Source organism: Prunus mume, linkage group LG5 (genome assembly GCF_029339155.1).
Source record: "Prunus mume cultivar Tortuosa linkage group LG5, ASM2933915v1, whole genome shotgun sequence".
Classification (NCBI taxonomy): Eukaryota; Viridiplantae; Streptophyta; class Magnoliopsida; order Rosales; family Rosaceae; genus Prunus; species Prunus mume.
In genome coordinates, this window is record NC_142702.1 from 13,361,793 (window position 1) to 13,388,065 (window position 26,273).

The following is a 26,273-nucleotide window of genomic DNA, read 5'->3' on the forward strand; positions in this document are numbered from 1 at the left end:
CCTTCTTCCTTATAAAATCTAGACATAAGCATAACCTCAAGCCTTTACTTCATCCTCCTATCTCCAGAACTCATAAACTTCTCTAAGAATCATACCCATAAACACCATAACCTTCAAAGTCCCAAGCTATGCATTACATCACCATAGTCAAAATGTTTTTAACCACCAAAATCTCCTAAAAACCTTAGTCCCAAGCTCAAGAATAGCCAACACCAAGGGAACACACATGCATTCTCATTTGCTAAACTTGTGGGTCTTTAGCTCCCACACTTCATGCCTCTCATGCCAAGTCCTTTTCTAATTTTGTCTCAACCATTGAATCTCATTTTCATTTCCAGTTCAAGGAGCCAATAAGGAGTCCAAACAAAGCACTCCCTAAGATCCTCTATCTTTCGGAGTATTTTGGGCTTAGTTCTTGCCAACTCATAAATAGGGTACACAAAGGCTTGATGCACCTTATTTCTAGTGGTCCAACAACCAACAACATAGTCAAGCCTTCTAACAAAAAGACTCCACCAATCACCCAATTGTTCTTTGTAATGGTTGTTTTGGCGTATTTGTTCGCTCTTATGCATAGTTAGATCATTGAAAGCCATGTTTTCCTTAGATCTATCATAAGTTTTGTCGCTTTAAGACTATATAAGGTGGTGAGTATAAACCGCGACAGCGCTTCTTCAGATGATAGTGATAGTGTTCATTTAGGCACTTAAGTTAATTTAGGGTTTCGTTAGCTTTGTTTGGAATTGTGCTTAATGTGGTTATGTGGGGTATAGTAGTAGTACTAGCAAAGGTACCCGCGCGATACTGCGGGTTTTAAAACTGTGCGAAATTTGTACAAAGTCGTTAAAATATGCAGGGAAGATGGTATTATTTATATAGACATAGAAATCTAAACAGTGCCATCATGCTTTGTTTAGCAAAGTTAAAAAAATACACTAATAACATGCTTTATATGCCATTGAGTGGTGGAAGGAGATTATTATGCTTTGATGTCTGTTGAAAGGGATCCATCTTTTGTCGTCTCTACTTTAGAGGTGGCTTCTGTCTTTCTTGTTCTTTGCAAGGGTTTCAATCCTGTTGAAACAAACATGAAAGAAATATAAAAAATTTGGACCCCAACAGAATCACCTCCTTTGTTACACTCATACAAACAAATGGAAACATGAAAATATGAAGATATGAAGCAAAGACTGGTTTATTTTCAAACTCATTCAGAGGACAATGACATCTTAATTGTGAGTAAAGACAGTTCCTACATCTCTTTTTCCTTGTGTCATTAAGTTCTAATTCATGAAAATTATCTATTAGCCTCAGCATGTAGTATGCAAGACAGCAGTCTGCTTATATACCAAAAAACAAATAGACACACAAACATATATATATTATAGTAGTGGTTCATTAGGCACAAATAACTTGAGTTTAATTAATTAGCACCACAATAAATAACAGAAGCAAGATTGGTCCCTGAGCACCAATAGACTTGAAAATCAAATATGAAAAGCTACATTGGTCCCTGACAATGCTTTTATGCGTCAGTTTTTGGTTGATTAGTTCATTAGCTTTAATATATGTGTTTGGAACACTATATATTCTAGTGTTCCAAATAACCAATGCTCTAATAATAAGAATGAAACAGAGAGCACGAAGGCTGTATGAGTGAGACTATAAGTCAAAAAAGAGCTGAAGCTGCGAAAAATGATGCAGAACTACCACTCTTCAATTTAAAAAGAGTTTTAGCTGCAACAAACAACTTCAATGTAGCGAATAAACTGGGAGAGGGAGGATTTGGCCCTGTTTATAAGGTGACACTTTCTAAACTGCTTGATAAATATCAATGTACAGTTTATCTAATATATGCTAACTTGGACAGGCCAAAGACATAACAGATTGTAGCATGATTTCTGTTTTCTCAGCCTCTCTAATTCTATAAACCAAAAACTTCAGTATATAACTTTAATTTTCTGTAAGCGTTGATCTAGATTTACATTCCCTTTGTCCTGACAACTCAATCGAACATCTCAATCAAAAGTCACCCTACACAATCAAAATCCCAAAACCACTCTCTCACTCAGGATTGAATCGTTGCACAGACTGTGATCTACATAAGCCTGCGGCAATCCTAATATCTAGGATATTATGTTCAATTGTAATTTTAAAGGACAAACCACACACATTCAAGCAAGAACTCTACAGCATGCCTGCTCAATCCGGCCATACAATTTTCAGAACTTAGGTACCAAGCATATCGAACTGACAAAGTAAACCATATGTTTCCCCAGACACCATATGCTTGAGAGTCAATCTAGATAAATGGGTTTTAAAACATGAATTATTTCAAGAAGATAAAAGGAAACCTTTCTTTCTAGTTGAACATAGGGTATTTAGGATAGAATTTAAGAACCTGTGACATATACAGAAGCTTCGCAGTCAAGAACTACATTTTTCATATACGAAAACCAAAGTTTAAGCCACATAGCTATGTCTCAAAGCATATGGTGAAAAGATTGACGCGAGCAGAACTTAAAGAGTACAGAAAGAAGGGAAGATGGCACTTTATCAGTATGGTTGCTGGTTAATCATTCCCAATTTCTATTTTGTCGAAACCTAATTAATCTTCACTTCTTTTTTCCTTGTGTTTTATCATTAATTTTTTTCTCCATATTTAGGATACAGCAACCAAAAGCAGATAAAAAAACAACAATCAAAGGCTGAGATAGCTCAAATACCTCAGTTGCAATGAATCAAAAAGAAAAACATAGAGAATAAATTCTGCAAGCAATAAAATCCCAGAAAGACAGTGCCTAAACAATTTATACTAATATAATCAATAACAATTTTCCATTTCTTCCTGTAAAGTAAAAAATGGAGAATTTCAAAAACCCATCTGACAGTTCTCATTCATAATCTCGACCCTCAATTAATCAGAAAAAATATACATGCAGAGTCATCCTGAACAAATCGTGTTGCCCATCAAATCATCTGAGAATGAAACGAAAACCCTAACCCTAGAAATTGATGTTTTTTGAACATGGTTTTCTGCTTCTGTTTTATTACAATAAACAAAAGAAAACCATGTCCAAGATATTGTAATCACCAACATACTCAGCATAATCAATTCGGCCAAGAAATCAAGGGACGCGAGAGTATGCTCAGAAACCCATCAGGAAATCATTAATCCATTAAAAAGTTGAGGAGATGCAAACCTGAAGAGAAACGATGGAAGAACTCGCCAAATCGAAAAGCTATCAGACGAACGTTGGACAGAGGATGAAAAAACTCGCAAATTGAAAATCTCTCAGATGAACTTTGGAATGGCTGAACCAACGACAGGAGAGATGAGATGAAGACTAAGCGAACGGTGAGATTTGCAAAGCGCCATCCCAAATGGAAATCAACGCTTCAAACGAATCCCGAAGATCGAACTCTTGCATCCCATGGCTGCCCCCCAACCAGCCTAACCAAACTCGTTGGAAACAAACGATCGATCTGTAGAAAAGCAACAGTGAGAAGAGTTAGCATCCAAAGAGAGAAGGGCAAAAAGGGAACATCAAGGAAAATTTTAAAAAGGGCAAAATCGACAATTTACTGTAGGGTTGGGAAAATATAAGGCTGTCCAACAGTGAAACAGGGGGTTTTATGGCAGTTCACTGTTCAAGGAACAGTGCTTATGAATAGTATCTGGTTGCATTGGGCTTTAGTATATATATAATTTGTAGCATGTTTTTCCCCTACTATTCTCTGTCACTCTTTTATCTCATACCACCATCACCTCTCTAGACTCTCTCAAACTCTCAGTTTCAGCCGTAATACCTAATTTTCATTTCGTCAGCCCATATCTCGAACTGAAACCCTAACCCAAACTGTGATCTCTTATCTCTCATCTCTCACACTCTGTTTCTCTCTCAAACTCCCAGACGTCGCCGGTCAACCAGGGTCATCAACGGCTGTCTGCAAAGGCTAATCAAATTTTATTAGGACTCTCAGGTAAGTAGATTTCGTTCTACATATCAGCTAAAATAAATTTGGAATTTCAGATTCATAGTCTCAGCATGCCCAAATCGTTGGTTCAAATCCGTGAACCGAAACAGAGTCTTAATTTTGAGTTTTTTTAATTGTGAAATTAGCTCTTGGTCCTTGTATATCGTGGTGTTATCTTTCATGTTTGGATTTGGTTTAGTCATGAAAATTTCATACTTTCTTCTTTTATTAGATGTTGGGTTAGGCCAGTAAGTGGGAAACTTTATGATCTTCCTGATGGATAATAATACTACTACTTTTCAACGTGGCTTTAAGGGTTGCTCAAATGGAGGATGCCCAAGAAGTATCTGAAACAATGTCAGACAAATCATCTGAAAATACACGGGAAACTCGCGATGAAATGCTTTCAAGGCACAGGTTGTTTGTTCATCATGTCTGCATTTTTATCAGTTGTTATCTTCTACGTATTCTTATGATGTTGTATTTGGCTGGTGGTTACATTGGTAGTGCAAATAAGATCAGTTTAACTTCTATATATTTGCATTGATGAAATTACGTTGGTGATGCATTTTCATGTTCTCCAAGAGGTGGTTGATATAACAAGAATGGCGATTTATTGTATGTTCATTGAGGCTGGTGCCTTAAAATTGTTTAGGTCGACCTTGTTAACTTTCCCATAGATAGTTCTGTTATTCCCCTTTGACATGTCTGCTTATACAGGAAAGAGATATCAAAACTTCAGGACAAGGAAACTGAAATGAAGAAGGCAGCTGCCAAAGGGAGCAAGGCTGAACAAAAAGCTAAGAAAAAGCAGGTGGAGGAAGAGATTTCTCGGCTTTCTGCTAAGCTTAAACAAAAACATGCTGAAGAACTTGCTTCATTAGGCTATAGCACTAGTAATGGAACTGAGAAAGCCAAACTTGACAATTTAGTGAAAGCTATAGCTGGTGTTTCTGTCACCAGTCAACCTGACCAAGCAAAGCCCAGCAAGAGTTCAAAGAGGCGGGACAAAAGGGCTCAGCAAGATGCAGCTAGGGAGCAAAGAATTCAAGAAGAGCAGAGCAACCTAGTAAGTGATCGATTGATTGAGAATGAGAAACTAGCGAAAAAGCTTGAACCGCTTGGTTTGACCATTAATGAAATAAAGCCCGATGGTCATTGCCTCTACCGAGCTATCCAGGATCAGCTGGCCCATCTTTCTGGAGGTTCATCACCGTACACGTACCAAGAGCTTCGGGAAATGGTGGCTGCTTATATGAGGAAGCATGCGTCTGATTTTCTCCCATTTTTCTTGTCAGAGAATCCAGTAGATGGAGATTCTGGGGATTCACTTGCAGAGAGGTTTGAGAACTACTGTAAAGAAGTGGAGTCAACAGCGGCATGGGGAGGACAGCTAGAGCTTGGTGCTTTAACTCACTGCCTCAAAAAGTGTATCATGATATACTCAGGATCCTTCCCTGATGTGGAGATGGGCAAGGAGTACAAATCTGATAGAAGCAGTACTGGTTCTTCTGATTCGAGTATTATGTTGTCGTACCATAAGCATGCATTTGGGCTTGGTGAGCACTATAATTCTGTGGTCCGAATATGATCATTGAACAGGTGCCGCAATCCACGACAAAAACACACTTGGTTTGCTCATCACTTGGTTTGTAATTTGTGGTGTGAACAGGCACGTTTTGAGCTCTACATTAATTATTGATACTACAGTAGACTGGTTATATTCAGATTGGTTCTCCCTTTAAGTTTTCTAAATTTTCTGGACTAAGTTTTGTAGCCAAAAGTTTAGTAATCCAGATGCTTTAGAAGCAATGTTCAATGCTGTCAAATCTGTAATTGGCGGTTTGTTCCTGATTATTGTATTATTCTGGGAGTTTTGAAAGGAATGGAATGTCATGGAAAGTTGTAATGAAAAGGGAATGAAATAAGGAAGGGAACAAAGTCTTGTTTTTGTAATTTTATCATTGTATCTCTATTAGTTTCTTCTTTTCCTTTTGGATGGTTATATAATAGTTGTGAAGGTTGCAGCGGTTGACATCAAAGCAGGTATGACTCATTAGTGTCATGTGTTGAAAATTTGTTATGGTCTCTATTTGGCACTTTTTCTCATCAACTCCCAAGGTACTGGACTCCTTTTCAGTCAGATTACTGTCACAGCTAAATATGCAAGAACTACTTTGTTTTTTCAGGAATTTTTTTTTTTTTTGGTTTTGTGGGTTTGATCTGCACTCTACTGCTCCACTGCATAACCTTTATTCTTGTTAAATTTTGATTCTATAAAAAAATAGAACGTTTTAAAAAAGGGTATTGATTTTCCTACTCCTTTTTTATCCACTTACATTATACTCCATTTTTTTTAAATTGTATTTTATCACTCCTCTTTTGTTCACTTAGACTCCTTTTTATTTATAGTAAAAAGTATTAAAAAGACAAAAGGGAGTGAAAGTGAATAAAATGAAAGTGAGAAAATCACCACCCACCCTTTCGACCAAAAAATATATTGAGTCTCTTTTGAAGATTATTTATATGACGCTGTTTATGCTTTGTCGTTGGTGTATGTAGTGCAAATGAGGTTAGAAATGGGGAAAGGAAATTTAATGCCAATGAACAACATGTGGTTTATGCTGATAAATTCGATCTCTCGGCTGACAATGAGAAACTTAGAGCACATTTGCAAGGTGGAAGGTCATGGAATTAGAGAAGCTATGCAAGAAAATGCAAAATCAAATGGCAAAGTTTACAAAATCAAGAGCATCAAGCCAAATAACAACAAGAGAGTCTGAAATTGAACTCGCTTAGGCCAGTTCGAAGATATTTTGTCCAAGATACCATCAAATAAAATCACATGTTGAACATTTTGAGCTCCTCTTGGTCATATCATGTCATATTTTTTACAAAACGTGTCCTCTGAAATTGAACTCACTTAGGCCAGTCCAAAGATATTTTGTCTAAGATACCATCAAATAAAATCACATGTTGAAACTTTTAAGGTCCTCTTGGTCATATCATGTCATATTTTTTACAAAAAATGCTTTTAAATTTCGTCAAAAGAAAGTAAAGTGTTGAGAACGTGACTTACTAAAAAGAGGAATGAAATGACAAAGAGGCCCTTAAAAGTGACTCATGTGTTCAACACTTGATTTTATTTGACGGCATCTTATTAATTGGAATTGTCAGGACTATGATTGTGAGAGTAGATTGACCAGTTTTATATAGTTCCGAGAAGGGAGGGGGAAGGGGGAATTGATAATATCTACATATATATATGAGGAAAAACATCATTTGACTCTAATGTTAAACAAAAACGCATTTTCTCACAGTAAATTAAATAAGTATACATTGCTTTAGGATCTCAAACCTCTCCATGTAAATTGTACGTAGTTGTTTCTTCATATAGCGAAAACATGAAACAAACCCACACCACACTTGGGTGAGGCACTGTAAAATGATTGCTTTCAGGTCCCTATTTAATCGTCACTGTTATGACTTTTGAGACCATAAATAGACAAAATAAACTCAGACCAAAAACGCACTGTAAAATTATCGCTACAGAATTTTTGTTTAGCCTTACAAAACTGGTCAATCTACTCACGATCATATCTCTAAGCAATTTTATCTAAGATACCATCAAATAAAATTACGTGTTGAACCTTTTGAGGGCCTCTTAGTCATATCATGCCATATTTTTTTTACAAAAAGTGCCCTTAAATTTCGTCAAAAGAAAGTCAAGTATTGAGAACGTAACTTACTAAAATGAGGCGTGAAATAACGAAGAGGTCCCTTAAAGGTGACTCATGTGTTCAACAAGTGACTCTATTTGACGGCAGAATTGATAACATCTACATATAATCTGAGGAGAAAACATCATTTGACTCTAGTGTTAAACAAAAATGCATTTTCTGACAGTAAATTAAATAAGCATGCGCACTGCCAAACAGAGATATCTTAATCCATTGTCGCTTTAGGATAGCCCATCATTTGACCAAGAAGCACATATTCTACATAAAGATAGTAACCAAATTGTATCCTAGTATAATATGCCGTTGGCGGACGGCTTTCTTGACTTGTCTAAAACAGTTTTTGAAATAAGAACGCCTCTTTCCAATATGCCGTCGTCGTGCAAATGCATCTAGCTTTTATATATCATTTCTTATGGTGTATATATTTCTTCATTTTATTTATTTATCTTAACTTTAGCATCCAACAGTCCAAAGTGTATGGTTGATTTTGACTTGGGCATGGCTATCCCTTTCTTATCCTCTCACCAGTCCCCAAGCACTGGATATACTTACGTGTCACTGCTCTCACCAGTCCCCAAGCAAGCACTGGATATACTTACGTGTCACTGCTCTCACCAGTCCCCAAGCACTGGATATACTTACGTGTCACTGCTCTCACCAGTCCCCAAGTACTGGATATACTTACGTGTCACTGCTCTCACCAGTCCCCAAGCACTGGATATACTTACGTGTCACTGCTCTCACCAGTCCCCAAGTACTGGATATACTTATATGTGTCACGGCATTCACTGAGAGAGAGAGAGAGAGAGAGATGGGAACGGTGGCTCCAAACTTGATGGAAGTATCTGCAACTGCAAGTGTTCACAAGGAAAACGGTGTGGTTGCCAACCCTCCAAAAGAGCTTGATGCCGGAGCCTTGTTCGTCCTCAAATCTCAAGGTTATTGGTGCTTAGAACTTAGAACATGATATGATATTGTTTGATGTTAGTACGAAAATTGTATTGTCATTTCCTAGACTCTAGCATAGGTTGGGAGTTAGTGTGTGAATATCGTTTACTAGACGTTTTGGCGCAACACATTCAATCCCAAGTTTCTGAAGCATGACTTGACCGGTATGAAAAACTGATTTCAGGTAAATCATGACATAATCATGCATTCATTATAAGATTTCTAATTGGAGTTATTTTCACTCAAAGTATTTTTATCTTGATCTTATTTTTAATAGGATTAGATTTTATCTCTTGAGATTACTTTCCTAGTTGGACTCTATTTTGATTTAAGTTTTATCTTTTCCCGTTATGACTTGCACGTTGCTCATCTCCTACTTGATTGGTCAAATTAGTTTGTTTTAGGAGATATTGTTTCTCGCACAAAGATTGGTTGTTTGGCATTATCATTTAGAGTCCACACTAGATCAAATATGATATTCATGATTGATACTATTTGTAGTCTCATGTTTGGCGTCCTTATAGGTAGTTGATATTGAATCAAAGTTATCATTCTTAATTGCATGGTAGTGTGTCTTGGTTTTGACGTGATTGACTTGAGTCCATATTGGATCAAGCTTGACAATCACATTGGAATAGAATTGTTGGACTATTGGGTTTCTCTCTTACTAGAGAGAACCTGCTTTGAATAAATTGGGGGTCTTTATTTTCACATATATAGCTTTTGAGATATTTGTTCTGAGCATATAGAATTCTAAGAAAAGCTGCTGTGCGTATATTTGAGATAAATCATCAAGTGTTCAATGTTTACTTGGTGATTTATCAAACACTTTAATCATTCATATTGCATTCATATGCATGTCGGTGACTCATACGGTTGAGGGCACCAAGACCGTGGTGGCGGTTTTCCTCCGGTGAGCTTGAAGCAATCGTGGCCAGTATTGCGTTCAACATAAGGAGTGTCGAAGATCATTCCGTGACAGAAGTTGAGTTACGAAGAAGTCGGTAAACATTATCTAGAATGTGTCTAGGATAAGTGTGTGAGTACTTCTTGTAATCATCGTTCTATAGTGGATTTGTGTTGGACTGAGGAGTCCCGTGGATTTTCCCCAGAGGTGGGGTTTTACCACGTAAAATAATTCTGTGCGTGGTCTTTTATTTTATGCCCAGCACGTTACAGGATTGATAAGCCATATCAATCCTGCTACCGAAGTTTATTTTTATTTATTTGATTAGAATCTTAAATTGGCTTATTCACTCTCCTCGAGGCATTTTGAGTCATCCTGCGGGTATTTTCATTTGATTTTCTTTTTACTTTATGCCGGAGCTTTCAGTACTAGGGTTCTATTTTCTCTTTCCTTTTCTTTTTTGGGCTTTTTAGGAGTAATAATTCTTAACTTTATGGCCAATTTGCATTTTGGTCTTCCAACTTAATTTCATTTCCTCTCTTACTGTTGATCCTGTCGTCATATGTCGTCATATTTGTTACATTTTCCGTCAAATTTAGAGGTAAAATTGTCATTTCAAGTCGAGTCCGCTGGAGTTTTCAAGAATAATGGTCCCTGAACTTATACTCGTTACATTTTGATCCTCAAACTTTAAAATTGGCTGTTTAGCTCCTTAAATTTGACGGACCAAAATACAAATTGGCAAATGTTCAAAGCTCTATGAGATAGAGATATACTTATAAGATGTATTTATCTACTTCTCCGTCTCTAAATGTTTTGTATGTGGGTGGTTTGATTTGTGGTATAGGGTCGTGGTTGCATTGTGGGTATCACTTGACGACATCCATAGTGGCTCCCGTGCTTCTAAGTCTTCCCTTTGCTCTCAACTTGCTAGGCTGGGTTGGAGGACTCATTTGCCTTGCCTTGGCTGGTTTGGTCACTTTCTATTCCTACAATCTTTTATCTCTGGTTTTGGAGCACCAAGAAAAGCTTGGACATCGTCAGCTTCGCTTTCGAGACATGGCCAGAGACATTTTAGGTGAGTGTAATTGTTATTTTAGTGTTTTCTTGAAACAATATCGTGTATGTCGATTTTGTTGATAACAACTAGATGCCTCAATAGTTTCCAATTTTTATATATATTTTTTTCTTCTAAAGATATCTATGAACGAAGACTTAAAACATAAACGGTTTGAATCGTTGAAGTGGAATTCATAGCGGATCCCACATAATGTCTATTTGAGGGATCCCTCTATAAAATGAGACTATATATATTTATGCATGTGGTTAATTTCATGTGTTGCCAGGTCCTGGATGGGGCAAATATTTTGTTGGTCCTTTGCAATTTGGGATATGTTATGGTGCTGTTATTGCTTGCACTCTACTTGGAGGGCAGAGCCTTAAGGTTAGTGTGCCCCCTAGATTTGTCATTAGTACACTTTGGTACATTTTTTAGTATATACCTCATGTCTACACTTCTACTTTATGGTAGTGAACTTGGTAGATTTATGTATAAACTTAATATATAATTGTCTTTTCTTGGGTTTCTTTGGCAGTTTATTTACCTGCTATCCAACCCAGATGGGAAAATGAAGCTCTACCAATTCATAACTATGTTTGGAGGCGTGACACTATTTTTGGCTCAAATGCCATCCTTCCACTCCCTAAGGCACATAAACCTTGTATCTCTTATCCTTTCCCTTGCATACAGCGCTTGCGTCATGGCTGGTTCTATATACATTGGTATTATTAGGGCATATTTGATAATCATTTCATTTTTAATTTTTCTCATCACTTTTTCTAAAAGCTGAAAACATGTTTGGTAATAATTTTTCGTTTTCTGTTTTCAAAAAAGTGAAAACTAATTTTCAAGAAAATATACATTTTTTTTTTCTTTTGCAGGACATTCTAATAAGGCTCCTGTAAGGGACTATACCGTGAAAGGAAGTGCAAAAGACCGCAATTTTGGTATCTTCAATGCCATTTCAATCATCGCTACTACATATGCAAGTGGAATAATTCCTGAAATACAGGTATTTGACCTATTTTTCATTCATTTACTTGCTTAAATTGTAGCTCATGAATTGAAACTAGAAAAATGTTTTCTTGTCAAACAATCAAAGAAAAATTTGTGAGATTGTTCGTGTGATCACATGGTGGTGTACAAAAATTATTTATCATGTTAATACGGACATATTCATAAGTTTTGGCCCACACCATAATTTATTTCATGATCCGAATCATTTTCACTTTTTAATTAGGTGATCATTGATAGATATTAATTATCTAAGTGTAACTAAATAAAGAAGCGAACACAATGTTTTTTATAAACAAGTAAATAACCGCAGTAATAATCAAGTGGTTGAACGATCAATCTTTCATTTGGATGAAATTTCACAAGGGTGACCATTGAATGAAGTATTAAAAAGTTAGGATTATGACTTTACATTGTGGAGTAGTCCCAAACGAGTAACTAGCGGCATATGAACTTACTGGTTAGCGCTTGTGCGCTCTTGTATATATATATGGCCAGAATAACAGTTTGATAATAGAGTAGGTTAGATTGTTTTCCAAGAAAACAACATTGCCATAACGACAATCAATTATTTCTTTAATTGAAAGATAATGAGCTAAGAAATCAATCAATTATTTCTATATTTGAATTCAATGGGCTAAAGATGTATCAAACTTGCAGGCAACTTTAGCTCCTCCGGTAAAAGGCAAGATGTTCAAAGGCCTATGTGTTTGCTATAGTGTGATAGTGACAACATATTTCAGTGTGGCAATCTCTGGGTACTGGGCGTTTGGCAATCAAGCAATGGGAACAGTTCTTACTAATTTTATGGGTGATGAGAAGCCTTTACTGCCTACCTGGTTTTTGCTCATGACCAATGTCTTCACTCTTTTGCAAGTTTCTGCTGTCACAGTGGTAAGACAAACAGAAAAGCTATAGCTTCAACATTTCTTATCCAAAAGCCCAAAATAACCTTACTAATTACTTTTCCAATTATAAAAAATTAATTTTAAAATGGACTTTTCTGGGTAGACTTTTAAGCCCACAAGAAACCCAAACGCTAACCAACATGTTTAGACCCTTAACATATGTGCATCTTAAAACCAATAAAAAAGCATATTACACGTGGGTTAGGTCAGTTGGTCAGGGCAGTAAGTCTGTCTTTTACTCTCAAGTTTAAATTTTCCTTCACATAAATTAGGATTTAGGATTATTTAATTTCTTTGATCGATAAATTTAGGAGTATAATTGGAAGTTTGGATATATTTGTGGGTGATGGGTGCACTGATCAAATGCTTGAGTGCTTTTAGAAGCTCCATGCATCTTATTCCACAAGACTAACATGAGTCTGTCTATCTGTAGGTTTACTTGCAGCCAACAAATGAAGTGTTTGAGAAAAAATTTGCAGACCCAAAGATGCCTCAATTTTCCATCCGTAATGTTGTGCCGAGATTGATTCTCCGGTCACTGTCCGTCGTGGTAGCTACAATATTTGCTGCAATGTTGCCTTTCTTTGCAGATATCATGGCCTTGTTTGGGGCATTTGGATGCATTCCTCTAGACTTCATTTTGCCAATGATTTTCTACAACGTAACTTTCAAACCCTCCAAACAGAGCCTTATTTTTTGGGTGAACACATTGATAGCAGGAGTTTCCTTCTTGTTGGTCGGGGTAGGGGCAGTGGGATCTGTTCGACAAATAGTTCTTGATGCCAAAACATATCGCTTATTTGCTAACATGTAAAAAATAGTGGAAACAGTACGTATCTCCTTTCAATATCTATAAATGAAAATTCGGAGTCTTTTAGATAGGGAAATATTTTTGCTGTCACTTTAACTTAAAGTGTATGCTTACCACCCTTCTTAATACTTGACATTGTTGGCGTGAGTCAACGTTCCTATTAGGAATATAATTTCTGTTTTATTGTAATTATCTAATTTGAGTAGAATTATGAGATTTTGTACATATTTCTTATTTGTAACCACTCTGTATGTAATATATATATATATATATATATATTCCTCCTTGAGAGAAGAATAAATATATCAGTTTTAAACCCTAATTATTTTGAGTTGGTATCAGAGCGGGTTCCGATCTGTCTCTACAACATCAAAACCCTAATTCTAAAAATACATATTTCCGTTGCACCTAGCCTATACACCTATGCCTGTGCTGTCTTATATCTCTTACTGTCGTCATCGTCACCTAATCTTTTGCTGCCGCCACTATCTATCACCATGTCAGATGTCACTGACTCTTCTTCTTCTACTCCTATTATGACAGTTTATACCGAATCGTCCACCAACCTACCTATGGGATTCAAATTGAATGGATCCAACTATGAGATATGGGCTTCGATGAACGTACTACATGCTACTACACAAGGCAAATTGGGTTACCTGACTGGCGACACTGATGCCCCCGATTCCAAAGACCCAAAATTTGGGAAGTGGAAAATTGCTGATGCTATTGTGAAAAGTTGGATGTTGCGAACTATGGAACCCAGTTTGTTGAATATGTTTCATACTCTAACTACTGCTAAGGAAATTTGGGATGCTGTTAATCAAATGTTTTATGATGGCTCTAACATATCACAGCTCTATGAATTGCGGTGTCAGGCTACCTGTCTCAAGTAAGAGGGTCGTTTAGTCTCTATCTATTTTGCCGAACTTAAGGCAATCTGGCTTGAATTTGACAAGAGACGTCCTTTTCAGATGAAGTGTGTTGATGATATGAAGACTTTTCAGTCTGCTGTTATGGCAGATTGTGTGTGATTTTTTGGCTGGCCTTGACGGTACTTATGACAAGGTCCGAAGTGATATTCTACGAAGTGATAAAGTTCCAAGTATCGAAAATATATTTTTTATGGTTCGTCGAGAGGCTCAACGCCAGATTACTATGCTTGGATTTGGCACCAAGATTGGGGAACTTGCTGTTGTGTTTGCTTCCAAAACACTGCTTTGGTTTCTCGTCTGGTCAGCTCTTCGCTATTCCGCCTCGTCGCTGACTTTTGCAGAAAAAGACAAAGCTGAAGTGTGATCACTGTGGTGAAAAGAGACATACTATCGACACATGCTGGGCATTACATGGGGTACCAGATTGGGAGAATGAGCATAGGCATTTAAAAAAGGAACAACTGGATAGCAAAGCTCATGTGGCTGTTGCCCCCACTTCTATGGCTGACATCACCACTAGGCACAACCACCTTATTGCTACTCCTCCTCCGACTTTGACTGCCATCTCAAGCACTCCAACACCTCCGCCTTCAGGTAGCTTTGGCAAGGCTTTCCATGCCCATGATACCGAGATACAGGTTGGATTATTGATTCAGGAGCTACTGACCATATGACGTATAATTCTGCTTTATTCTCTACTACTCTTCCGCCTCATCATGATCATGTTCTAACTGCTAATAATGATGCTGCTCCTATCACGAGTGTTGTTTCTATACTCTTGACACCTGCTTTACCATTGGACAAAGTGTTACTAGTTCCATCTTTATCTAGTAATTTATTATCTGTACCGCAAGTTACTAAGCAGTTAAACTGCATTATACTAATGCATCCGTCTTTTGTCTTACTACAGGATATCCAAACTCGGGAGATCTTTGGTCGTGGTACTAAAAAAGGGGGGCTTTATTATGTGGATGATGTGGCAACTAGTCGGGTTCTTCGTGCTGGTAGCGCCGAAACTTCTCAGCGTCGCCGAATTTGGTTGTTACATTACCGATTTGGTCATGCCTCATTTGGATATTTACGGCATTTGTTTCCTTCATTATTTAGTGGTGTCAACGAGTCTGATTTCCAATGTCTGACTTGTATTTTAGGTAAGAGTCTGATTTGTTAATTCAAAGTTATCCCATTTTTTTTCACACTAAGGGAGTACTCCATGCACCTGCCCTCAAACACCACAACAGAATGAGGTTGTTGAATGTAAAAATGGGCAGATCCTTGCTTCTGCTGCTCTTGCTTGGTGCATCGTTCCAAAGCGGTTCGGATGGATGCTGCTACCTATGCAGTCTATCTCTTGAATCGTCTACCTTCACGAGTTTTGGATTTCCAAACTTCTATGCAGGTACTGACCCATCATGTCTCTGCCTCTTCTATGTTGACTCTGTTTTCAAAGGTGTTTGGTTGTGTCGTCTATGTTCACCTCCATCAGAATCAGAGGAGTAAGCTGGACCTATGTGCTCTCCGTTGTGTTTTTCTGGGTTTCTCTCCTCATCAGAAAGGTTATCGATGCTATCATCCTGCAACCCGACGTCCATATGTCTCTATGGATGTTACCTTTGTTGAGGATGAAATGTTCTTCTCTGATACACCCGAGCATGTCCTTTAGGGGGAAACTAGTAGTGAAGGACATAGCTGGCTAGATTTACAAGGGGAAGTAGTATTGGATAGTTTGATACAAAGGGAAGAACCGTGAACTCTTGAACTGCTATTTTAAGCGATGTCACTCATTCTTGAATTGATTACCCCCATGAAGCTTCTCTAATAGTACCCGATCAAGCTCCCCTGGATATTCCTGAGGTAAGTGTTTCTACTCATACTTCTGATAATTCTTATGTTTTACCGCCTAGACGAAACCGTGGGATTCCACCTGATCGTTACTCACCAAAAGGCAAAGCGAGATATGCTATTGCCCATTATGTGTCTAATCACAGGTTATCTCCTAAGTGCAAAGCGTTTGTGACCAGAATGGATAATATTAAAATTTCAACCCGTGTTGAGGAGTTATTTAATGATCCAAAGTGGGCTGAAGCCATGAATATTGAAATGAAGGCGTTGCAAAAAAATAATACATGGGACATTGTTGATCTACCAAAGGGAATGAAGCCTGTAGGATGCAGATGGGTGTTTACAGTTAAATATAATGCAAATGGTAATGTGGAGAGGTACAAGGTAAGATTAGTAGCTAAAGTCACTCAGACATATGGAGTTGATTATCATGATACTTTTGCACCTGTGGCTAAGATGAATACTGTCATAGTTTTGTTGTCCTTAGCAGTAAACTTGGATTGGACCCAGAGGCAATTTGACGTAAAAAAATGCATTCTTACATGGTGAACTAGAAGAATAAGTGTACATGAGTCTTCCACCAGGATATAAGGTTACCGGTGAAACGGGGAAGGTGTGAAAATTGAAAAGGCGTTGTACTGGTTAAAGTAGTCTCCTCGGGCATGATTTGGCAGATTTACCACAGCTATGAAGAAGTTTGGTTACCGACAGGCTAATGCTAATCATACTTTATTCATTAAACATAGGGCTGGTAAGGTGACTTTGTTGATTATTTATGTTGATGATATGATTGTGACTGGTGATGATACTGTAGAAATCGAGGAACTGCAGAAACGTTTAGCATCTGAATTTGAGATGAAAGATTTGGGCAGTCTGAAATATTTTCTAGGAGTGGAAGTCACTCGATCTAAACATGGCTTATTTCTTTCATAAAGGAAGTATGTCATGGATCTGCTAGAATCTTGGAATGCTTTGTAAACCAGCTGATACACCTATTGTTGAGAATCATAAACTTGGTGTTTATGTGAATCAGGTCCCAACTAACAGAGAAAGATATCAAAGGTTAGTTGGGAAATTGATTTATTTATCATTGCCACGCCCTGATATTGCCTATTCTATAAGCGTTGCTAACCAATTTATGCATTCACCTAGTGAGGATCATATGGCTGCTGTGATGTGTATTCTGAGTTATTTAAAGTCTGCTCCTGGGAGAGGTTTATTATTTAAGAAAAATGGTCACTTGGATCGTACACTGACACAGATTATGCCGGAATATTACAGATAGACGTTCTACATCAGGTTACTTCACCTTTGTTGGTGGTAACCTAGTTATGTGGCGTAGCAAGAAGCAAAACGTTGTGTCTCAGTCCTCCGCAGAGTTTGAGTATAGAGGGATTGCCTAAGGGGTTTGTGAAATACTGTGGTTGAGGTGGTTACTTGCTGAAATTAGGTTTAGACCGAATGCTGCTACAAAGCTCCACTGTGTTAATCAGTCTGCATTTGAAATTGCTACCAATCCGGTGCAACATGATCGAACTAAGTATGTAGAAGTTGATCGGCATTTCATTAAGGAGAAGCTGGATCATAAGTTAATGGCTTAAGTGTTACAGTGCCCCCTGGAACATTGGTCAATTCTCACTTTACCCCCTCAAAGTTAAAGTGACCCACTTTGCCCCCTTGACCAATGTTTCGTGTTTAACTTAACCATTTTCCGTCTACGCCATTCCAAATTCCGTTAAACCAATGATGTGGCAGGGGTAGTTTGGTCCATTCAACTGAGCTGGGATTTTTCCCACCAATTTGAGGGTGTGACGTGTACATGTGGAGCCGACCTCTAACATCTGATATAGCTCCAACGGATTGATTGCATGCTGATGTGGAATTTGGGGACCCATCTAACAAAACAGCCACGACAATCAGTGTTAGAACTCAAAAATGAAAACATAAAATCAGATTGGGAGGGAAAATTGAGATTTGGGGATTATAGATCTAGCGTTTGAGAATAAGGATCGAGAAAGGGAGAGCGGTCTCAGTTGGTTTCGACAACTACTTGAAGGCAAAAAGAAGCGACGCGACTTACTCAACTCGACGACGATGCCCGTTTGGTGAGAAGCGGGAGCAGGGCAACCTGTGTGCGATAAGTGATTCTTCTGAAAAGGGACTTGTTTTCTTAAAAGAAATCTTGTCCTTTGACGTGGAAAAGAATCTTGACATGATAGTGATACGCATTGTGTAGAAATTGATAGGGTTTAGGTCTTTTTGTGTTATGTGTTGTCGGTAAAGGGGGTTCTAAAGTAGTATACCTTTCCTGATGTGGTCCCATTTTTGTTTTCTTCTAGTTAGGTTTGAATATGTTAATCGAACCATGGTTATTGTCTTGCTTTTAATAAGTGTCTTAGAATACTATTTAGCTTTTGTTAAAAACAAACCCTTTTTGTTTCTGTGTAGAGGACAAAGAATTTGTAACTTTTGAAGTGCATCATGGTGGCAGAATTGTGAAAAACAAACAGAATAAGTGGTGTTATACTGTTGGGTCTGTAGGATATTTGGATTGGTGTACTGTAGAGTATATAAATATGTTAGAGATGTGGGAGCAAGTGAAACTGCTTGGGCACATGGGGAAAGTATCTCTTAAAGGAGTAGTAAATGAGGAGTTACTGGATATATACAGGATGCTGATCTGTTAAGTTTGTGTGATAAGGTACCACTTTCTTATAAGAGAGTGGTGCTGATTTATGTACAACACATTGAAGAGGAAGGTGTTGCAGTGAATGAGGATTGTGAAGAGGTAGCTGTGGCATTGAATGAGGATAGTGAGAATATTGGGCCTGGTAGTGGTGAAAATAGGGCTTCTACTGAAGGCAGTAAGCCACTGAACAATGAAAAAGAGGGCCGGCCTTTTACTGAGCATCATGGGCCTGCTTGCAGAGTTGAAGACTGGGTTTCAAGTGATGATGATGGGCCCTTGAACAATGAGGGTAGTAGGGCTGATATAGGTGACACTGATGTGGAAGACAGTGAAGACAGTGAAGAAGAAGACAAGGAAGAGGACCCTGATTTTGTTGACAGTGCTTATGAGTAGAGTGAAAATGAATGTGAGTTGTTGAGAAATGACGATAAAGCATTTGAAAATTATGTAGACCAGCCAGAAGTAGTTAAAGACCCAAATGCCCCTGTAGATGAATATCGGGAGTCAACTGATGTAGCTAAAAGTGATGTTGAGAGCTTGTATAGTAGCTCAGATGATGAGGATTATGGGAACCAGAAGAAAAGGAAGAAGAAATTGCCTACATTTCAAGATTTTAGGCCTGAAATAGACATGCGCAACCCTGTGTTTAAGCTGGGTTTAAGGTTTGCAACCACTGACCTATTTAGGAAAGCAATTAGGAACTATTCAATTGTGAACAGGAGGATGATTAAATTCAAATGCAATGATCGTGATAGGGTGAGGGCAGTGTGTGCAGGAAATTGTAAATAGGTTTGTTTTGCTTCAGCAGTTAATGGTAGTGACTGGGTTCAAGTGAAGAAATTGGTTGATGAGCATGATTGTGGGACAGTTGATCACAACTTTTATGCTAACTCAACATGGTTAGCTCAGAGATATGCTACTCAACTATCTAGAAAGCATAATTGGGATATGGGAACTTTTAAGCAGTAGGTACGAGAAGATTTGTCTGTGATAGCTTCTAAATCCCAAATATATAGGGTAAGGCAGAAGACAACATCCATATCTGAGGGGACTTATGAAAAACAGTATGAATTATTTTGGGATTATGCTGCTGAACTAAGAAGGACAAATGTGGGTAGCACAGTCATTATGAAATGTGAGTTGGAAGGTGAAAGACCAAGGTTTCAGAGGATTTACATTTGCTTGGCTGCAGTTAAACAAGGGTTTTTGTAGGGATGTAGGCCAGTTATAGGATTTGATGCTTTTCAAATAAAGGGTCATCACCCTGGACAATTGTTATCTACTGTTGGTGTGGATCCTAACAATGTCATGTATCCTATTGCGTATGCAGTGGCTGAGGTGGAGAATTATGAAACATGGTCATGGTTTTGTCAACTGTTGGCAGAGGACCTTGGAATCGAAAACATCTGCGGATATGTCTTTATCACAGACAAGCAAAAAGGCTTGATTGATGCAGTACATGATCATTTTCCAAACGCTGAGCACAAACACTGCCTCAAACACTTAGAAGCAAATTTTTTGCTTGCTGGTCACAAAGAATTGGTGTTGAAATTGCAAATGGAGAAAATTGCAAGGAGCACAATCATCCCATGGTGGGATGCTGAGATGAAAAATATGAGACAGTTGAGCCAAGCTTCATTTGATTGGGTGGCGGCCTTAGATCCATCACAATGGTGTAGAGCTCACTTTAAAACTCATTCCAAGTGTGACATCCTTTTGAATAATATGTGCGAGGCTTTTAACGGTGCCCTTGTAGAAGTACGAGACAAACCTATTTTAACCATGCTAGAGAGAATTAGATACTATATTATGTTGTTGATGGCAACTAGAAGAGCATCTTGTGAGAAATGGAAAGATGCCATTGGTTCAAGGATTTTTAGGATTTTGGAGAAAACAAAGAAAGAATCAGCTTGGTGCATTCCAAAGCTTGCTGGGGAGAGTTTATATGAGGTCAAAAACCATGATGGAAGTCAGGTTGTGGTTGATTTGGCAGGGCATTGTTGTTCATGTGGGAGATGGGATATTACTGGGATCCTATGCAAGCATGCTTGTGCTGCAATTGTCCAATTAAATGGGGATCATATTGCTTATGTTGATGCTTGTTACAAGAAGAAGGCCTTTATGAGAGCTTATGGTCCAATGGTTCATCCAATGACAAGTGAAGACTTGTGGCCTAAGTGTGATAGGCCTCCTTTGATGCCACCACTTTATCACAAACAACCTGGGAGACCAAGGAAGAAGAGGATGAGGTCAGCAGGTGAACAACCAAGCAAATCTAATCCTACAGCCACCAAGTTGCAAAGGTATAACTTGGAAACCAAGTGTTCACTTTGTAGACAAGGAGGCCATAATATGAGGAGCTGCCCTAAGGCAAAAGAAGGTAGCAGCAGTCGGGTTTGTCTCTTCCAAAAACACATTGGCAATGCATTTTTGTTTTGGATGTTTATTATTTATTTATTTTCAAGTGATTCTCTACTTATGTTAGGTCCGATGTAAATGAAATGTTCAGAAATCTACCCAAGATACGACATCAACCAAAAGGGTTACAAGACAATCAACAGCCAAGCAACCTGTAAGCCTCCTTTATTTTTATTGATATTAAGAGGATGAGGTATGAGATGTAGTTGATGTAAATTGGAATCCTTTTCAATTTGTAGGTGAGAAGAAGGTTGGAAACTAGCCAGTGTTCTCAAACTCCACATGGTTCTGAAACAGGCCAAGCTTCCCAAAGCCCCAAAGATCTCAAACTTCCCACCCTAGCTTCTCAAATGCCCCACCTTCAAGACTGCCCAAGCATCTCAAACTGGCCAAGCTTGGACACTCCAAAAAAAAGGTTTAAGTCTCCTGCAAAGAGGATTAAATTCCCCAAAAAGAAGGATGGTTCTCAAACTCTGCAAGGCTCTCAATCTATGCAAGGAACTGAATCTGTGCAAGCTTGTCCAGTTTCTCAAACTGCCCAAAGTTCTCAACCTGCCCAAAGTTCTCAACCTGCCCAAACTAGTCAATCTGTGCAAGGATCTCAACCAAGTGCAAGCTTATCACACCCTTTTGCCAGTGGTCCAAGCAAAAAGAGGTTCAAATCTCCTACCAAGAGGATGAAATTTACCAATCGGAAGGATTTGGTGGATGGTTATCAGCCTTGGAGATTCTGATCATGTGAAAGTGTTTTGTGTTTTGTTAAAATGCCTCTTATGAAGACCTTTTCATTCCACTTTTGTTTTACATGTACAACTGTTAAGGACAAGTGTTAAGGACAAACCTTTGAAATGGGGCTTTTGATTGAACTATTATTTTGCAAGTCCAACTATTAAGAACTTTATTAGTAATGTTATAAAATGGTTATAAACTGTGAGGATTTGATCAGTGTTATAAACTGTTGCAAGTGTTTGTGGTACTGTTCATTTGGTAATACTTTTCATACCATTACATATGAGGTCAAAATCCAATAAGTAACTCCCACATTGTGTTCAACAACCACATTCATTACATAAGTACCAATACATTGTTACATCCAGTTGCAAATGGAAACCATGTTCCTCCATCATTACATAGCTACGAAGACATGATATTTTAGATACAGTTGCAAAATTGGACTCGTACAATCTGCCTAATTCCTCCATTGCAATGGCCACATTTTGTGCCAAGTTGTTACAGACCTTGCCAAAAAAAAACCATTACTAAACCCCATGAAAGAATAAGCCAACCCATTAACTTTCTTTCTCTTGCTTGACGATGCCCAACGTCCTTTTCAAGTTCCTTCAATCTTCTAAGTAGCTAACTCACCAGAGCCTTCTCTCTAGGTGGAAATTCAACATCCACCCAAACAAAAAACCCACATCCTTTTTTCCTCCTCTGCAACAAACATTAATACCAATTAATAAATAAATTTAACCGAATTCACACACTTTCAACAACATAACTTACCCCTGATGAGTTTGGACAAACATGGAATCTTCGAAGTGGGTTCGCCTCAGTCCATGAAGTTTGTAAGCGAGCTATCTTCCCACAAAAGCAACGTGGTGCCGCCACATCCAACTCTTCCCCTTTGTCAACTATTTCAGTCCTCATCTTCAGTTTTCGTGGAACCCAACCTCTGATTTCTAGGGTTTTAGAGGAAGTCAATTTGGGGTTTTTTTGGTTCCGTAGCCAGCTTAGATCAATTAGAACGTTGGAGCTATATCAGATGTTAGAGGTGGGCTCCACATGTACACGTCACACCCTCATATTGGTGGGAAAAATCCCAGCTCAGTTGAATGGACCAAACTACCCCTGCCACGTCATTGGTTTAACGGAATTTGGAATGGCGTAGACGGAAAGTGGTTAAGTGAAACACGAAACATTGGTCAAGAGGGCAAAGTGGGTCACTTTAACTTTGAGGGGGTAAAGTGAGAATTGACCAATGTTCCAAGGGGCACTGTAGCATTTAAGCCTAAGTTAATTTCTATACCTTTTGTGCCTTCTTCAAAGCAGCTTGCAGATATGTTGACCCATGCTGTGTCAAAGCACCGATTTGAAGACTCACTTGACAAGTTGGGCATTACCAATATCTATGCACCGACTTGAGGGGGAGTGTTGGCATGAGTCAACGTTCCTATTAGGAATACAATTTGTTCCAATTAGGAATAAAATTTCTGTTTTATTGTAATTATCTAATTTGAGTAGAATTAGGAGATTTTGTACATATTTCCTATTTGTAACCACTCTGTATGTAGTATATATATTCCTTCTTGAGAGAAGAATAAATATATCAGTTTTAAACCCTAATCATTTTGAGTGACATGTGTTCATAAGCATAACCATGATTAACTTTTTACTTTGATTTATGTAATCATGGTTATATTTATGTACACGTGTCAAATGTTGAAATGGGTGATAAGCATACACCTTGGGTTAAAATGTTGAGCAAAAATGTTCCCTTTATATAGATGATCCATATATAATTCTCTGATAATTAAAAAGCTTTCTTTTCAATGATTAGAAAACATGGCATTAAGGTTTTCAATCATTTGAATGAGCCCAAGGTATTTAGGATGATAAGGAAATCATACCTAAGCTTTTTGGAGAGGGGGAGGACTCCTATATGTACGAAATGGGTGAAATATTTTGTGATATTTACGATTTGGGACTGTCGAAACAAAAAAGATGGCTGCACACATTGAAATTCATATAAAATAAAATAACACCAATATTCCAGCTATGGAGCACGTTTCAAATGGAATTACAATTCTTTGCCCACAGGTTATTTCGGCTAAAGTGTTTATGTCAAACACTGAGGCCAATGAGTGATCATTTGTTTAATCTCAAACTCCTCAAAACCAAGGGCATATAAAATGGAGTTCGAAGGCCTGGAAAAAGGGGGGGAGCCGTAAGAACGAAGGAGAGGAGCAGAAGGCGAGAGAGGAGCAATGGCATAGAGGAGCACCCGTCATCGGAAAAAGTCAGGAATTTCTCTATGGCAAGGATGCATTCAACATCTAGTACAATCAACCTATGGGGATTAGGGGTGGGCACAGTTCGGGTTGAACTGATTTTTGCCTCAAATTAGAACCGATTTGGTACTATTCATTTGGTTTGGTTCGGTTTGGTTTTAATAAAAAAAAATTCAAAAACTATCCGGTTTGGGTTGAACCGGTTTCGGTCCAATTCGGTTTTGAACAGGATTATAAAAATTATTTTTTAAATACAATTCTCAATTGAAATATTATTATTTTTACTTGAAAATTAACAAATTATTCAATTTCATATTAAAAAATATTAAAGTTAGAAAAGATAGATATTTTGAAATTTACCGTGGATAAATATTAGTTTTTTTTTTGTGAAATTAAAAATATAGCATTAAATATAAATATATATTGAAATTATATATATATATATATATATTAATTTGACCGGTTCGGTTCGGCCCAGTCCGGTTTTTGACAAAGTTGTTGACTTTTTGCTCAACTCGATTTTTTCCGGTTTGGTTCGGTGCATTCGACTCGAATTTTTGGTTCACTGGTTTGAATGCCCACCCCTAATGGGGATTCTTGGCTATGATGATTTCAATCATCATAAATTAAGTCAAGAATCTACTCCAAGGCGTACCTCCTCTCAAATATCTCCATAACATCCAATTACGAATTGACAGCCAATATGATTTCAATCATCATAGAATCAAGACCTGATCAACTCCAAAGTGCGACTTCACTCATACACTTTCAGGATGTGCTCAACATCCAATTCATGAGCACTCCATAAGGTTGCTTATCATGATGAGCTATCCATCACAAAACTAAAACTGATTGGCAATGCCATTAAAAGACATAGAGAAATTCCCAGAATTTTATGGACTTCTCTTACTTCAACGTCACAATGGCTGAGACTTGTTCAATGTTGTTCGTGTCTGCCAAGGAGGACAACAAAGAAAAAGGAAATCAAATAGGAAATGTCACATCCCAGATTGGCTCCACCGTAGCACGATATTGTCCACTTTGGGCCCTCTGCCCTCACGATTTTGTTTCCAGGAACTCACGAGTAACTTCCTAGTGGGTCACCCATCTTGAGATTGCTCTAGCCCAAACTCGCTTAACTTCGGAGTTCCCATGACTCTAAAGCCAGTGAGCTCCCAAAAGGCCTCGTGCTAGATGGAGGTGGGCATGTCCATATAAAGCACATCACCCCATCTCCGTTGATCAATGTAGGATGTTACAATCCACCCCCCTTAGGGGCCCGACGTCCTCATCGGCACACCTGCACCACACGACAGAGTGGCTCGATACCATTCTGTCACATCTCGGATCGGCTCCACTGTAGCACAATATTGTTTGCTTTGGGCCCCCTGCCCTCACAATTTTGTTTCTAGGAACTCACGAGCAACTTCCCAATGGGTCACCCATCCTGAGATTGCTCTAGCCCAAACTCGCTTAACTTCGGAGTTCCCATGACTTTAAAGCCAGTGAGCTCCCAAAATGCCTTGTGCTAGATGGAGGTGGGCATGTACATATAAGGCACATCACCCCCTCTCCGTTGGTCAATGTGGGATGTTACAGGAAAAAAGAAACCAGGTGGTAATTTCTACGAGTACCCAAAAAGCGATTCCAAATTCCACCACGATTGGATTGTCTTTCAAATGGAGAACTTGATGTCCTGCTGATGTAGAACATATAGCTGAGTTGATCGAGGAACAGCTGGATAAGAGCGCACATCGTAGCGCCAGCAAAGCCCAATCTGTGCACGTATGGGCTCCGAGCTCAAAATCAAGCACATGACCTATCGTTTCGAAGAGAACGACGTGACAAATACAACTCACTACTTTACTGTGATATATAGGCTATTTTAGCCAAATTATATCATTTACTTTGACTTTTCAGCGTTTAAAGTTTTTAGAATATTTTGGAAAACTTTTATTATTTCCCTTTTTGTTTTCTAATTAGCCTTCTTAGCAAGTCTAGGGTTTCTCATT

General features: G+C 38.3%; 2 protein-coding genes and 1 long non-coding RNA gene across 7 annotated transcripts; 2 read left to right on the forward strand and 1 right to left on the reverse strand.

The window, feature by feature from the left end:
• Window positions 1–851: 851 nt before the first annotated feature.
• LOC148916993 (uncharacterized) lies at window positions 852–3,483 on the reverse strand. The gene is made up of 2 exons (XR_016127131.1): window positions 3,204–3,483; window positions 852–1,074 (listed from the first exon to the last, which is right to left on the reverse strand). It is a non-coding gene; the product is annotated as an uncharacterized LOC148916993 (long non-coding RNA).
• A 256-nt stretch (window positions 3,484–3,739) lies between these two features.
• LOC103331196 (OVARIAN TUMOR DOMAIN-containing deubiquitinating enzyme 5-like) lies at window positions 3,740–5,934 on the forward strand. Of its 3 annotated transcripts, none has more exons than XM_089052783.1 (3): window positions 3,740–3,984; window positions 4,211–4,395; window positions 4,699–5,934. In XM_089052783.1, the coding sequence occupies exons 2-3, from the start codon at window positions 4,304–4,306 to the stop codon at window positions 5,567–5,569; spliced, it is 963 nt and encodes a 320-aa protein (XP_088908909.1). In that variant the 5' UTR covers window positions 3,740–3,984; window positions 4,211–4,303; the 3' UTR covers window positions 5,570–5,934. The 3 variants fall into 3 exon arrangements, with proteins under 3 accessions (XP_088908909.1, XP_008232027.2, XP_088908911.1); XM_008233805.3 differs by having other exon boundaries at window positions 4,294–4,395; XM_089052785.1 differs by lacking the exon at window positions 3,740–3,984 and having other exon boundaries at window positions 4,168–4,395.
• A 2,556-nt stretch (window positions 5,935–8,490) lies between these two features.
• On the forward strand, window positions 8,491–13,555 carry LOC148916994 (GABA transporter 1-like). 3 transcript variants are annotated; one of them, XM_089053610.1, is made up of 7 exons: window positions 8,491–8,656; window positions 10,421–10,651; window positions 10,920–11,017; window positions 11,169–11,355; window positions 11,515–11,645; window positions 12,308–12,541; window positions 12,989–13,555. In XM_089053610.1, exons 1-7 carry the CDS (start codon window positions 8,530–8,532, stop codon window positions 13,367–13,369), a joined length of 1,389 nt encoding a protein of 462 aa, XP_088909736.1. In that variant the 5' UTR covers window positions 8,491–8,529; the 3' UTR covers window positions 13,370–13,555. The 3 variants fall into 3 exon arrangements, with proteins under 3 accessions (XP_088909736.1, XP_088909737.1, XP_088909738.1); XM_089053611.1 differs by having other exon boundaries at window positions 8,517–8,850; XM_089053612.1 differs by lacking the exon at window positions 8,491–8,656 and adding an exon at window positions 8,867–9,670.
• The last annotated feature ends 12,718 nt before the right edge of the window (window positions 13,556–26,273 follow it).